The 15988-nt window shown below is 37.2% G+C and overlaps 1 protein-coding gene and 1 pseudogene across 1 annotated transcript in view; both read left to right on the top strand.

Moving 5' to 3' along the window:
- Window positions 1–9411, top strand: part of TYW3 (tRNA-yW synthesizing protein 3 homolog) — a 17411-nt gene extending 8000 nt beyond the window's left edge. The window contains exon 6 of the mRNA XM_077778995.1: window positions 8890–9411. Within this exon, the coding sequence (XP_077635121.1) occupies window positions 8890–9106 (217 nt within the window). The 3' untranslated portion in view covers window positions 9107–9411. The remainder of the gene's footprint in view (window positions 1–8889) is intronic.
- Window positions 9412–15379: 5968 nt separating this feature from the next.
- On the top strand, window positions 15380–15485 carry LOC144243861 (U2 spliceosomal RNA; annotated as a pseudogene).
- Window positions 15486–15988: the final 503 nt, after the last annotated feature.

Here is a 15988-nt window from a genome sequence, read left to right on the forward strand (position 1 = left end):
GGACCATAACCGATCAACTTGAGGGCAGCCAGGGAAAAGGTACACACTGCCCCCTGGATATGTTCTGCTGGAGATCACTTACAATCTCCTTTTGAGGAAAGCAATGTGGTTAATTTTAGTCTAATAAATATTTTACATGTTTTGCTTGTTCTTACGGGTTAAATCTAGAATTGCCATAATTGTTCCAGTAGGAAGGATTATGGCTATCAATTCACATCTTTATATTTTTCTTCTTCTTAAACTTTACGTCCTGGTAACTAAAACTGTTACATTACTTTCTTTTCAACATTTCCTAAAAATAGAGTTTTTGACATAAAGAAGTGACTGTGATGCTGCTTTTCTTATGTGAAGGTAATACCACTGATCTCCCATCAGCAAGATGTTACTTCTCAGTTATTCAGAGAGTGATGGTCAACTTCTTGTCATTCATAATTTCCTTTTCGCTTCTCCTTGGCTATCTCACAACCTGGTTAATCCTTACCCACATAATTCTTAAATCATTCTTTTCTCCCCATCTGTACTGTCACTTTCTCTATTCAAGACCATTGCAATAGCCTTGTTAGCTGGTCTCATAGTAGAATGTTTCCAGTGTGTCTCTCTGCTAAGCCATTCTCTATTATCACGCTCAGAATCCTGACTGTAGGGATGCCTGGGTGGCTTAGTCAGTTAAGCTTCTGACTTCTGCTCAAGTCATGATCTCATGGTTCGTGGGTTCCAGCCTCACATTGGGCTCTGCACTGACAGCTCAGAGGCTGTTTGGGATTCTCTCTCTTCCTCTTCTCTCTTCCTCTCCCCCACCCTCATTCTCTCTTTCTCTCTTTCTCTCTCTCTCTCTCTCTGTCTATCTCTTTCTCTCTCAAAATGAATACATTTTTTAAAAAGTTAAACAAAAAAGAATCCTGACTAAAATGGAAAGGAATCTTATTGTTCAACCTGCCTGCTTAACATTCTTTAATACCTACAATTTTCCCCCTTTCGAGCAGCTAAGGCTACAGGTGCCAATGGTAGTGGTGTAGGATGGTGGAAAGAGGTAGAATTTGGTGCCAGAGGCAGAACTGAGTTTGAATCCAGATTCTACCACAACTCTTGGCTTAATTTTTCTTGTATCTAACTTGGGAGAAATACTTGTCTTAGAGAACAGTTTTAGTATACATTAAATAGCATATATAAAATGACTGGCCCTATTCATGTCATGCCATGAATTCTCAGGATAGAGTAGCTCTTTTCCTTCTTCACAGACACATACAGGAAGTAAACGTACGATCACATCCCTACCACCATCCAGGCTTTCTCAACCAGAGCTCCTCATTTGAACAACAGAATTCACAAAATTATTCAAGTGACTGTTTCTTATTTCTTTCAACACTGGTGTATATCTTCCATTCTAGATACGTTGGAGAGAACTTAACTCCTTGTGTACAGTGGATGCCTTAGGGCATCAGAGCTGAATTTTCTGGTAGAACCCTGGTTGAAAAAACAGAGGGGTTACCTGGCTACAAGACACTTTGAGCAAATGTTCTAGATGAAGTGATAATGTCCAGTGAGCACTGAAGAGCACTCAGCCACTTGAGCAGACTACAGAGTTTGAACTACATGCAGGTACTTATTGGTACCATTCCAAAAGCTTACTACTTTTCTTAGATTGTATTCCAGTGAGACTCTTTGCTAAAACATAGGAAGTAACAAATCAGTTTCTCTGTTTCCTTACTTGAATTTCAACAAGATTATAAATATAGCCCAAGAGCAACTAACTATACACCTGGTGAAGTTAATTGAGCCACGTTCACCAACTATAAAATCAAATTATACTTTAAATCCATTGACTCAGAAATATGTTTTGAGATTATAGTGTGCATGCTGCTATCAAGAGAGTCATGCTCATCATATGAAATCAGTGAAAAATTACAGAAGGCTAAAAAGTGTCTTAAGATACTGATTAGAAGATTACATGTGAATTCAGAAAGGGGGAACAAATTAGAGAGCTCCTTTGGGAACAGCTGTACATCCAACCAAATGCAGAGAAAAAGTCACCCCTCTGATGTTGAAAAGTGAAAAAATAATAAACACTGGAGGTGATAAGTTGTGCAATCAGATAGAGTACTAAAATTGGTTTGTCATAGGACCAAAGTTTCACAATTCAAATAACTATAGTAGAACTTTTAAAAGTCAAAATTTTTAAATGTTTTTTTAATGTTTATTTTTGAGAGAGAGAGAAAGAGATACAGCATGAGTCGGGGAGGGGCAGAAAGAGAGGGAGACACAGAATCTGTAGCAGGCTCCAGGCTCCGGGCTATCACCACAGAACCCAATGTGAGGCTCGAACTCACAACTGAGATCATGACCTGAGCTGAAGTGAAGTCGGGCGTTTAACTGACTGAGCCATTCAGGGGCCCCTAAAAGTCAAATTTTAATGAATAACATGTCAGCAGTAAATAATCTAGAAATGTGAAAAGCAATGTTAAAAGGTAAAATGTTTTTAATATAAAAAATAACTTATTTGTGTAAAACAGTTCCAAAACCCACTTTTTAGTGGGAAGAGTAAGATAAATTCATAGATAACGATTTTCAAGTAAAAAATAACAAGTTTGGAGATTTACTACTAATTACAAGAGCAAGGCTATCTTTGAATCTGTTAATAAGAGATCAGGACTGACTTGGGTCAGATGGAACCACCGTTTAGCTATGGGTAGAATGAAACTAGCCATGTTCTTCTTTTCACCAGCTGTGTAGTAATAAAATGCTAAATATAGGGTAAAAGGGCTGAATATATTGGCATATAATACTATTGATAAAGCAAATTGGAGAGAAAAAGTAAACAAATCTATATACAATGGTTGATTGGGTTTTTTTTAAACTTTTCTTTTTTATGGTAAAATATATATAACATAAAATTGACCACTTAAACTCTACATTTCAATGGCATTAAGTACATTCACATTGTTACTCAGCCACTACCATCACCACTATCCATCCTCAGAAACTTTTCATCATCCTAAACTGAAACTCTGTACCCATTAAACAATAAACCCCCATTCCCTAGAATCCCAGCCCCTGGTAACCACTATTCTATTTTCTGTTACTATGAATTAGACTATTCTAGGTACCTCACATAGGTGGAATCATATAATGTCTGTCTTTTTATGTCTGGCTTATTTCACTTAAAATACTGTCTTCAAAGTGTATCCATGTTATAGCAGATATCACAATTTCATTTCTTTTTAAGACTAAATAATATTTCAGTGTACTTATATATCACATTTTATTTATCCATTCATTCATCAGTGGATTTTTGGCATTTTTCTACCTTTAAACTATTGTGAATAATGCTGCTATGAACATATTTCTACATATCTGAGTCCTGGCTTCAGTTCTTTTGGGTGTAGACTCAGAAGTGGAATTGCTGGATCATATGGTAGTTCCAGGTTTAATTTTTTGAAGAACTGCTATGCTGTTTTCCATAGGAATGGCACTGTTTTGTTTTCCCTCCAGCAATGCACAAGGGTTCCCTTCCTTGCCAATACTTGTCTTTTACAGGGGTTTTTTTAGTTTTTTTTTTCTTTAATGTTTTATTTATTTCTGAGAGAGAGAGAGAGAGACAGCATGAGCAGAGAGAGAGGGAGATACAGAATCTGAAGCAGGCTTCAGGCTCTGAGCTAGCTGTCAGCACAGAGCCCGATGCGGGGCTCGAACCCATGAACTGTGAGATCATGACCTGAACCGAAGTTGGATGCTTAGCCGACTGAGCCACCCAGACGCCCCTGTTTTGTTTTTTTTAAATACTGTCCATCCTCACAGATGTGAGGTGATGTCTGTGTGGTTTTGATTTGCATTACCCTGATGGTTAGTGACATTGAGCATTTCTTCATATACCCGTTGGCAGGAAATTCTGTTATATCACTTTGCTGCTTTCCTTCTTGTTTGTGGTGCTTTCTTAGCTTCCTTCTGGATTTCCCTTAAGTTGGTTAAGTATTACTGTTCTCTAAGATACTGCCCTTGGCCCATTGCTTCACTATTTCCCCATATAATGGTAGGTCTTCCAAATTTCTCCCAAGTCTTGAACCTATATAGACAATAAGCTTTTGAACATATTTAACTAGAATACTCTATCAGCCTTTCTTATAATCCTTCTTATTCTAGCCTCAACCCCATAGCCATTTCCTTCTTTTACATTCTTACTATCACTTACCAGTATTATTACAGTTTACCCCTCAGTGCAAAACAGAAATGTGAACCATGTTGGATTACAAGTATTTAATTTTATGTATGTCCTTCTTTTCCACTACAATGTGGTCACATTGGAAATAGGACTGGCTTTTCCCTGTAACCAACCACACACACATACATACACACACACACTTTAAATATCTGTTATCCTAAAACCTTACATAGTGTCCAGCTCATAGTAGAAAACCATACATGTTTATTGAATTAATAATAAACAAGAAAAGAACTTAAAAGTTAACACATTAAATTGAGTTCCCCAAAGGCAAAGACCATTTCTCATTTTCTGAATGTCTGGCAAGAGAATAGTGGTTAATAAATATTTGCTAAATTCATTAACTGACTTTTTCCATCAACATTGCTACTTACAAGGCTTCAGAGCCTTAGATGATTGTTCTGGAAAATGTGTAGGATGGCTTAGAGATAGGGTGAGCAGGTGTAGGCTTTTGCTACTTAGTCCCGTGAGAAGTAACAGGACCCCGAATAGCAAGATCAATGGGAATGATAGTGCAGAATGTAAATTGAACATAGTGACAGACTAGATATAGGGGTAGAGAGAAGGAAGAGGCAAAGATAACAGAGGTCTTAGACTCCTCACTGTTGCTAGTCTTATTTTTTAAAATGGAACTAAAGCAAGTAAATATCTCGCATGTTTCCCTATGTACATAGGTCAAAAGAAGTAAATAATATAAAGTAAACACACGTTTTATTTTTACATAGTTCCCCTTGGATATTCCCTCCTCTTTTTTTCCTCTCCCATACCTAGTCGGCTTCAGTCCATCCTTACTACTCAGCCCTGGCATTGGGTTTTTTCCCAAGGAGCATTCCATGATCTCACTTGAAGCAGAGTACTGCCAGTGTGCCCCTACTTTGTCTTGTCTTTTTTCATGGCATGCTGAATGTGTCTTGTCAGTTCTGCAGCATCCACTAAACCCTGAGCTCCCTGAGGGCATGACTGGGTCTCTTCCTTCTCTTCCCAGCACCTGGCACAGACTCTGTTCACATGCCTGTTTTTTAAATAAAAATGCTAGAGTTTAATCAAGTCAAAATCTAAATACATTATGTATGAAAATAGGCTTCTTTGTTATTTGTGAATAATGGAAGCCTAAAAGGTATGAAATTGTGCCTAGCTTTCATTAATTTTATGTTCCTATATCAGAAGTCAGAGAGATATCATGTCTTTATTGCAAGAGGTCCTCTAACTGACCTGAAAAACAAGAAATCATTTTCCCAGGGCTGGTCTGAAAACTTCGGTCATGAAGAGAACTAAGTACAAGTTGCCCTGTGGCATGATCGTCTTGACTGCAGAAGTAGAGAAACTGAAGACAATTTGGTTTTCTGAGGGGGTAGGGAAGACTGTTACCTGTGCATACATTTCCTTTTATATCCTGAGCTCTTTGTTGTTGCCTGTGAGAGCTGAGAAAATTGCACTTTGCGAATTGGGCTATAGAATGCTGTGTAAGGGGCATCGTATGAGGGGAGAGCATGTAATTGCAAAACAAACTTCTGACTTATTGAGAGAGATAGTTTCCTAAAGAACTTTTTAAAAATTCTCTTTAAAAAGGAAAAGGAAAAAGAACTTGAAATATTTATTCTTGGCTTTCAGCACAAAGGGTCTTTGTTCCATATTACCAGTTGTTTTTTTGGTACCCCACAGATGTAGCTTTGAATTCTTAGGTTCTTTAATGGAAGATTAAAGTAAGGCACCTGTTCCTCTTTAATTACTTTTTTTATGTGATTGACAAGATATTTTACACAGCTATTAATTCTCTGTGATTATAAAAGAGCAATTTAATCTTATCTTTAATTTTCTAGGAATAAAATATAATCCATAAAAAAAAAAAAAACAAAAAAAAAACAACCCTTGGTTACCTGAGTCTAAAGTTCAGAGTTGGTGGGGAAATGGTAGAAAATGGAAAATGAACTTGCACATCATGGATAGCCTCTTATGACCAAATAAATGTGATTCACACTTATTGTGAATACTTGTGGTATGAATTTTTAGATTTATGTTTTAGATAAAATGAGTCATTCCACAGAGTCATTTAAGTTAGCTATTCTAAATAGACAGTGTGGAAGATGAGAAGAAAACCAGTCATTGCAGTCACCCAGGATGATGGTAAGACCTGGAGAGAAAGATCATCCCAAGTGTAGAAGTTTTCATGAATGTAAGGGACTGAACAAAATACTGGTAGATTGGCGTGAGGGGCAGATCAAGGAGTTGAGTATCGTGAAGTGTTGGTGAGCCGGCAGAATTCTGACCTTATCTCAACTCTGTGTTAGGTTGGATATGAAAAGAATTAGCATCTCCACTTGAGAGGAATGCAGAGCAGATGGTGTCTTTGTGGGGGGCCAGATTTCAGTTAAGTAAGGATATAAGGGGTAAATTACATTAAAAGACTGTTCCCATGGAACAAGGTTTAAAAAATTGTACGTCAGTTTTATTATTTTTCAAAGCATTTTGCTGTACCTCCTACTCTACTGTTTTTCCTTGTACTATACCTCTGTCTTTGAGATTGATTTATTAATTGAAGAAATATCTATTGAGTACCTATTATTTGCCAATCATGGCGCTGGGTATCAAGGTATACAGTGGTAAGTACATAATACTTGAAATACAAACAGGATATGTAATATTCATATTAGATATGTATTACAACTGTGTAGAATGTTTGGAAACAGGTGTATATCTCTTGGGCTTTTTAGGTCAGTTTTAGAGCCTTTGCAAGTAGAACTTAACCTGTTCGTTGAATTAAAGAAAGAAGAAAATTGGTCCAAATAGCAACCTATCCTATAGGTGTCAAAATTTCCTGTCACAGTTTGCCATAATAATAGAATATAAAGCATGATGAGATCCCCACAATGGCAAGGGGGTTCTCAACTTCCAGATTACTCTAATTGGGGACCTAGGATAACACATCTATATTCACCTTTTTGTTCATAGTTATTTATTCACTTAATTGGCATATTTTTCCCCAAATGTGTTAGCATCATACCACATTCTAAGAATATTAACAGAAAATAAGATAGTTGGGGTCCTTGGTCTCATAGAGTTTATATTCTATAAAAATGGTCATATTGAGAATTTACTTTGTGCCATGCACTGTGCTAGGTACTTACGTATATCACCTGTAACCTCCTGGCAACTCAGCTTTGTACAGGATAGTATCCACTTTTATAAATGAGGAAGTCGAAACTCAGTAAAGTTGGAATTAGCCTACCTTAGCTTTCCCAATAGAACGCATTTGAAGCACATGCAGTATACCATGCCACCTTGCTGCCTTTCCACGTATGCTGAAGGCTACAGTGTGAGGCAGAGTATTTTATCAGGTGCTAACACAGAAGGAGAAAAGACATGAAGATAATTTTCAGAGAGCTAACAATTTATTGTACTACAATAAACACTAACACTAAAGTAGAAAAATGAGGAAAGGAAAATAATAATTTCTATTTAAAAAATTAAGATAGCTAATAAGCAGATGAAAAACAATTTCACTTGCAAACAAAAAAAATGAAAAAATAATGAGACACCATTGTCACCTATCAAAGTAAAGTATGTTTTTTGATGGTAATATTCAATATTTGAGTGAAGTGGTCTTTCAAGTACTGCTATTAATTAGAAGCATATTTTTTGAACCTCCATTCTGGAAAATAAGTAGTATTTATCAAGAGCTTTCTAATGTTTATACTCTTTAACCAAGTAATTACATTTCTAGGGGTCTGTCTTAAATAAACAGCTAGAAACTCAGATCACATTATTTAAAAAAAATTTTTTTAATGTTTTTTATTTATTTCTGAGAGACAGTGTGAACAGGGAAGGGTCAGAAAGAGAGGGAGACACAAAATCTGAAACAGGCCCCAGGCTCTGAGCTGGCTGTCAGCACAGAGCCCGACACGGTGCTTGAACCCACGAGCAGTGAGATCATGATCTGAGCCAAAGTCGGACGCTTAACCGACTGAGCCACCCAGGCACCCCTGGATCACATTATTTTTAAAAATGTTTGTCACACTGTTGTTTGTATTAGGGAAAGTTTGAAAATTAATTAAGGCCAATCTAGATGACATAATGTTACACTACCACTAGAAAGTGTTATTTTGAGTTTATTTGATGATATAGAAATTTTTTCAATAAATATTTAACAGAAAATGTAAAACTTTATATGTAAAAATTCAATAAAAGACAGTAGATATATGGGCATATGCATAAATACATTAATTCAGAATATATTAACAAACTGAAAAGAAATAAAATATTGAGAGGTTATTTCTAGGTAGTTATATAGAAGTAATCTATATTTGTAACCTCATATATTTGCCAAATTTTCTAAAGTGCGATTTTACTACATTTGTGATTTTTTATAGAGGAAAATAATATCTCTTCTGTTTTTACCTTCTTTGACTCCTACATATGGAATAGAAATTGAGGTAGAATACAGGTTGTCAAGAGGTGATTCCAACCAATTTTCAGGAGTGTTCTTAAAGAACTGAAAACACATTTCCTAATGAAATGATCATATAAAAAAGCAAGAAGCATATTATTTCCCTGACTCATTTTATATTTTAAGGTTAATACAAAACATCAAATTTATATAATTTATAAGTTCTAGATGTATTTCATTCATGCTGTTTCAGAACACAGATATAACAATAGCATTTATTTCTTTATAGGTTTTACAACTGCCTACAACATGCTTTGGAAAAAGAAACTATTGCTAACTCGCATCCCAAAGAGAAAATCAAAGACAAAAATAATTCATCATATACTCCTAAGAAAGAAAGAAATCCAGAAGCATGTGGCAAATGTATTACTGAAGAAAATGATAAAGAACTTGAAAATGATGATGATCTAGGAATCAGTGTTACTATCTTCCCTGAAGATTACTAAGATTTGGTCTTGGTAGTATAATGTTTCTAATAGATATTCCAAAGCTGCTCTTCATAAGAGTATTTTAGTTTCCTGAGTGTATGAGCCACTCAGAAAAGCAAGATTTATTCTTTCTCTATATTTTAGAGAAATCCCTAACTTTTCAAAAGTATGTATAATATTTGCTTATTAAATACCATCTGTTTTAGTAACATAGAGATTTCATTGCAAAAATAAAATTGACTGGAGCTCCTGGGTGGCTCAGGCGAAGAGCGTAGGACTCTCGATTGCAGGGTCATTGGTGCGAGCCCCACGTTGGACATAGAGATTACTCAAAAATAAAATCTTTAAAAAAAACAAAGTAAAATTGACTTTTTAATGCCTTTCTTTTTTTTAAGTTTCAATTTCTACTTCTACAAAACAGAACTATAATACTCTTCAAGTGAAGAACCTTAACATTAGGAATAATTAAGTAAAACTCATCTTCACATTTTACTTCTTTTTAACTTTGAAATCTCCAGCCCTTAAAAGGGGTAAGTTTGCTTCTTGTTACCATGGAGTCCAGTAACAAGTTCTTCCCTTTCTTTTGACCTTGTGGAGAAAACAACTGATAGGGTTTTTGTTCAGGACAAAATCCCTGAACCCTGTTTCTTACATTAATTCTCAGAAACCAGAGCTTCTCACGGGCATGGGCTCTGCTGCACAGGTGGGCCTAGTTTTCCACTAAACCTGATCAAAAATGATAACTTAAGACATAGGAATCTTTGTAGAATCTTTATATGCTATTTTGGAGAATTTCAAGGAATTGGAAGCCTTGGGTTTGAGTTCTGACTGCGGCATAGAAATTGGAGGTCCTTGAACAAATCCCTGAATCCCCAAGGCCTTCATTCTATTTCCTCTTTTGCATAATAGTAGTTTTGACACCTGCTGTATTTACACCACAGCAATGCTGACAGCATCATGTTAAATAGAACTGAGAAAGTTATTAATAGACTCCTGCATATATGTTACCATTTACTTTTCCTTTGTTTTCATTATAAAATGAAGATGCTTCATACGGTGTTTTAGGAAGTATCAAATTATAAATTTTACATTTAAGGAGAAATTAACTAGTCATAGGACTAAGGATAAAATTATGAGAATGTCAAGAAAAAATTATACAAGGTAGTAAACATTGTGATTTTGGCATTTCTTAATATTTTTATAACTTGTCTAAGTTTTCATGTAAATTATGTCTAGATTTGCATCCCAGATGCTTACCTTCTGACACCTCATTTTGTACTCTCATTTTTAAAATAGATAGACTTAGTAAACATCTATTATCCTCTAAATAAACACATCAGGGGTACTCACCAAGGAGCTTTAAAGTTATTGAGAGATTTTTTCTTTGGCCTTCATAATAAGATACCAATATTTGCTTTCCTAAATTCTTTTAGCATCCCCACAACATTTAGGAAGTCTTCCAACACAGTCTTCTCTTTCAGTGTTCCAGAAAGAAGCTCCTTGGAGTCCTCAATCTCCTTGCCATCCTGCAGCGTTTGGTGCTAATCACTCTTGCATCCATGGGCATCCCAAACACTTTCGTCTAAATAATTTCCCTGATGATGGTGAATCCTTCTCAGTTCTTTTTTTCCCTAGAACCCTTCACAGTTTTCCACATTCACTGCACCTTAGAATCATTTTCAGAACTTTGGAAAACTACAGAAAGGATCTGAGACTCTCCCGGGAGGGATAGTAAGCATGTGTATTTTTTTTTTAAGCTACCTAATTGTTCTCTAATTGTAAACCAAAGGGCAATAATGTGTAGGCGTGCCCATATTTTTGTCTTTAGCTTTTTTGCATTTCTCTCTTCACCCCAGCTAACTCATCCATTCCAGCAGCTCTGACCTCAGAAAATGACTCCTAACTCCTGTCCTGACCTGTCTTGCTAAGCCCCAGCTAACTGCTGGGCTTCTCCTGTACAGCTGTTACTTTCTAAGTTTTCTCTCCTTACACGATTTCCTGGTTCTTCGGCTAGAGAGCAGGCTTTTACTGGGATTTTTTTTTTTCTTTTTGGTCTGAGCCCATTGGCATTTTGGGGCTCTGGTTTTTCCAGTTCCCAGTCTGGGATATTTGGGGTAAGAAGAAAACCCAGAGAACTTACCACTGTGTTGTTCTTTAGGTCCTGAGATCCCTAGCTGGTCCACCTTCCCCTCTTCATCTTTCAGTCTTCTTATGTTTGTTTTCTCTACATGTCCAGAGTTTTTAGTTGCACTTAGCAGATGGAATAGGAAGAAAGTATATCTTCCAGAATCATAAGTCTAACGTATTTTTTTAAATTATTGGTAATATCACGTTGTTGGGGTATTGTTGACACCTTTGGAATCTAATAGCCACAGTTCCTTTTATTTAGTGCTGTGCCCCATCTCCAAGCTTGTATGCTTTGTTGCTCTTGCTTTAGGCTTCTGGAGCGTATCCACTCTAAGATAAAAAGCCTGGAGTCTGTTTCCTATCCACCTCCCACCCTGCTGCCACATTTACACCCACTGTCTCATAGCCAATAATGACAAGTGCAGAGCTTCAAAAGGCAACTCTGTTGCCCAGAAATGGGATAAACTTGGACATGCAATTGCCATTTAAGCTCTCAGCAGCATCAGGCTGAGGCTGGGACTTCACCTGAGTCCTATCATGTTTTTTCCATTTCCTTACCAGTTTCTCCTGGGAGAGCCTGCTTAATAAATCACTACACTAGTATGGTGTCTTCTGCAAGAACCTAACCTAAGACAGGTATTGGATTACTTTGGATCTATTTTTTTAAAGGGATAGCATATTTTTATTATAAAGAGTTGATATTTGACTATGTTAAAAATTATATCATTGGTAGCAATTACAACTTATCACATAAACATGGTGCAAATAAACTTATGACGTTAAGTACATAGTTTTAAAAATATTTTGGGGAAGTATCTGACCAACAGGTTTTTTTTTTTTTTAGTGTTTTTATTTATTTCTGAGAGAGAGAGAGAGAGAGACAGTGTGAGCAGGGGAGGGTCAGAGAGAGAGAGAGAGACAGAATCTGAAGCTGGCTCTAGGCTCTGAGCTGGCAGTCAGCACAGAGCCTGACGTGGGGCTCGAACCCATGAACCATGAGATCATGATCTGAGCCGAAGTCGGATGCTCAACTGACTGAGCCACCCAGGCGCCCCTGACCAACAGTTTTTGAGGATCACTTTTTTTTTTTTTTAAGTAGGCTTCACACCAGCACAGAACCCAATGCAAGGCTTGAACTCATGACCCTTAGGTCAAGACCTGGATGCTTAACCAACTGAGCTACCCAGGCACCCTAAGAATCACTCTTATAATATATACTATTGTAAGAGCTTAGAGACAGGAATAATTGATTCTAGGTATGGGAGAACTAGAAATCGATTCAACAGGATATCATTTCATTTACGTCTTAGAGGTCAAGAAACAAGTTTACTTGACTGAAAAAAATCCAAGAAAAACTCTTGCCAGACAGAATGTGTAATGTAATTAAAGCATTCAAGTGCGTGATATATTCAGTCATGCTGAATATTCCAGAAAAGCTGAAATGCAAGGTATGAAAGAAGTCAAGTTGGTCGAAGCCCAGTTGTGAAGGGCTTTACAGTCCACCAGCGACATAGACCAGTGTTGCCTAACATAACTATGCATCAGAAATACCCAGGCTAGCAGTGTCTGTGGGGAGCTGCTTTTTAGAACACTGACTCCCAGACTTCACTTGAGGTCTTTTCAATCCAGAATCATCAATCTGAGTCTAGGAATCCATTTTTTATACAGATTTTTTTTAATGCTTCTTTATTTACTTTTGAGAGACACAGAGTGTTAGTGGGGGAAGGGTAGAAAAAGAGGGAGACACAGAATTCAAAGCAGGCTCCAGTCTCTGAGCTGTCAGCACAGAGCCCAATGTGGGGCTCGAACTCACAAACTGTGAGATCATGACCTGAGCTGAAGTTGGGTGCTCAACTGACTGAGCCACCCAGGTGCCCATAGGAATCCATTTTTTAAACTCATGAAAGTGATCCTGATAAAATCAGCCCACCACTTTTAGACTTTACAAGTAACAGACTTAATCCTGGAGAGAAATTAAAGATTTTTAAATGAAAAATAGTAACATGATCAGATATTGCCATGTACCTATGTCACAGGTTTTGTGTATACACATTATAGGAGGGTAAGCAGAGATTCCGATTTATTAATGAAGTCACTGTCCTTATCTTTATGTCTAAAGCAGCTGCTAGGAGGAATGACTCTATGTATAGCTGTGTCATTTAAACTCTATTCAACTCCAAGAGGGGACATTCCCCACAGATGACAATATGAATGACACCCCTTAAAGGTGTGCAGTGCACATTCTTTCATACTAACATATACAGCAGTCCTGCCAAAAGGAAATTGGGGCAGGAAAGAAATCTTATAGTCTCAGAATGTCTGCAACATTTCTTCCAATTTAGTGAATAAAATGTGGAAATACCTGGTACCAGGAAGATGAAAAGAGAAGTGAAACAATTTCAAAATAAGCCCAAAATACATATAGAAGTAAGGGGAGGGGGAGGAACCAGGGAGAGGGCTGTCCTATGGTGGAGTAACTATGCATTATGTTGTGTAAAAATATGTCTAAAGAACTCATAATCCATTGGCTTTAATAATCCCTCAACACATTTAAACTGAGTCCATAAAGGTTTATGGATCCAAAAATTTTATAAAGTGAGTATATGCATAAGAATCAGGAAGAGAGGGGCTGCCTCCTAATCCCTTTATCGAAGGTAACAGAATTATCCTGTTCCTCTTATATTAGCAGAGAAGAGAGTATAGATGCTGGCCATAAATCCAAAAAGACATTGAACCTCACTCATTCCTTATCATAGTATATTATTTTATATTCAATTCACATTCCTGATCAAGAATATTAATAACTGCAGCAGGGCAATTAGTAATAATTTAATAGGCAAGATAACCTGTTGAGAATTACCTTGTGGTTTCTTTTCAATGTTGTTGATCCAACCAAAATGAAGAGAATTGTTTCCCTTCCCCCAGGATGGGGTCAGGCATTTATTCCTACAGCCTAGATTCCTCATTTCTCATTATCAACTACAAGCTAACTCCTTTTTTGCTCTAGAAGAGAAAAAAAAGACTATTATGTTTACTGAGAAATAGGAAAGGAAATTTAAAAACATGCTTTTGTCTTTGAAATTCTAGGGCAAAGGTCATAGACTAGTGATGGAGGTGTATACAAACATACGTTTGTACACAGAATTTTTTTTTCCCCAATTGAGCCTACATTTTAAAATATGATGAATTGGTTTTTTAAAGTACATCTCTATTTTTTTTCTTTAAAAATTGGAAGATCTGACTAAACTGGGCCGGAAACAACACTTAGCCAGTCCAGTACTGGCATCCACAAGACTTTTCCGCTCACCACAGTTGCAGCGCCCCCTGCTGGCTCTCAGACTCACCAGCTGCAATCTTGCCCACTTCAGTGCTTGTCCCCGTGGGCATCAGCACTGGCAACCCCTGGTTAGAACCTCAGGGAGAATTAAACTATATAATGATGTTAGTTATTATATTACACAATAAATAAGAGATCAGGGTAGGACTGGCCACACAATTTGCAGAGGACAGTGCAAAATGAAGATGCAGGGCGCCCCTGTTGAAAAATGTTCAAGAATTACAAAATGGCAACAGCAGGATACTTGTAAGTATGGGGCCCTGTGCAGCTGCACAGGTTATACACCCATGAAGCTGGCCCTGGATTGGAGGCTTGGTGCTTCTAGAGTTGAAGAGCGGAATGTGTGCCAGGATGTTTGGCCCTCCTGAGTGGGGCAGAGTGCTTACAGATTCTGTGATGGGCCTGGTCCATATGCCTGCTTTCACACCCTTGTGAAACCCCTGAGGGGGCAGCACTATGGGTGGCTGTTTAGGAGCCTGCAAGGACTGAATACTCATCACTGATGTTTTGAAAGGTAAGTGAAAGGTCTCAGTTGGTCTTAGACCAACTGAAATGAAGCCTTTTTCAGAGCCACCTGATTACAAAGGCAGGTAATGAGCACCATGTTCTGAAGACAAAGGCTTGCCCCATTCTGATAGGAGTTGTGGAAGCTCATGGGTGCAGTGTTGAAGAGCCATGAAAAATAGCTATTGTCCTCCTTCGGTGGGTGAACCTTGAACTGCTTTAATTTGGTTGGGGGAGGGAAGTAAACCTAACACTGCCATATCAGGTATATAATAAGGAATATTTTGGGGGGTAGGATGTTTGGTCTTTAAAAATGGGATTTAATCGCTTCTCGGCCTTTTGGCTAAGATCAAGCATAGTATCTGTTCTTATCAGTTTAAAAACGGGATTTGACCTTCATTCAAAATGGGCTTTGACACTCAAGCCTCTCTTTTCCCTACTCTACTATGCTGCTGTCAACATGCAGATTTCTCTTAATGCAAAAGAACTGTAATACCCATAAATGCTTATGTTCCTAAACTCAACGGTTTAATGTACTAGATTTTTATGCATTTGTTTCTTGCTAAGAATTTATTTCTCAGCCCTTGCTCTTCCTGTCTTTAAACTGGTTCTGTTAAACTTTAATTTTAGCTCACTAGACATGTATTTATTTATTTTAATTATTATTTTTAATGAATTTATTTTAATATATTTTATTTCTTTGGAGCAGTTTTAGGTTTACAGGAAAATCAAGAAGAAAGTACAGAGGGTTCTCATACACCTCTCTTTTCCTATGCCCCCGACCACTTCAGTTTTCCCTGTTTTTAACATCTTACATTGCTCTGGTGCTTTTGTCACACGGATGTGCCAATATCAATGCAGTATTGTTAACTAAAGTCCATAGTTTACTCCTCTCCCCGTCTCTATTCTCTTCTTTTGAAACTATTAGCCAT

Source organism: Crocuta crocuta, unplaced genomic scaffold (assembly GCF_008692635.1).
Source record: "Crocuta crocuta isolate KB4526 unplaced genomic scaffold, BGI_CrCroc_1.0 scaffold58, whole genome shotgun sequence".
NCBI lineage: Eukaryota > Metazoa > Chordata > Mammalia > Carnivora > Hyaenidae > Crocuta > Crocuta crocuta.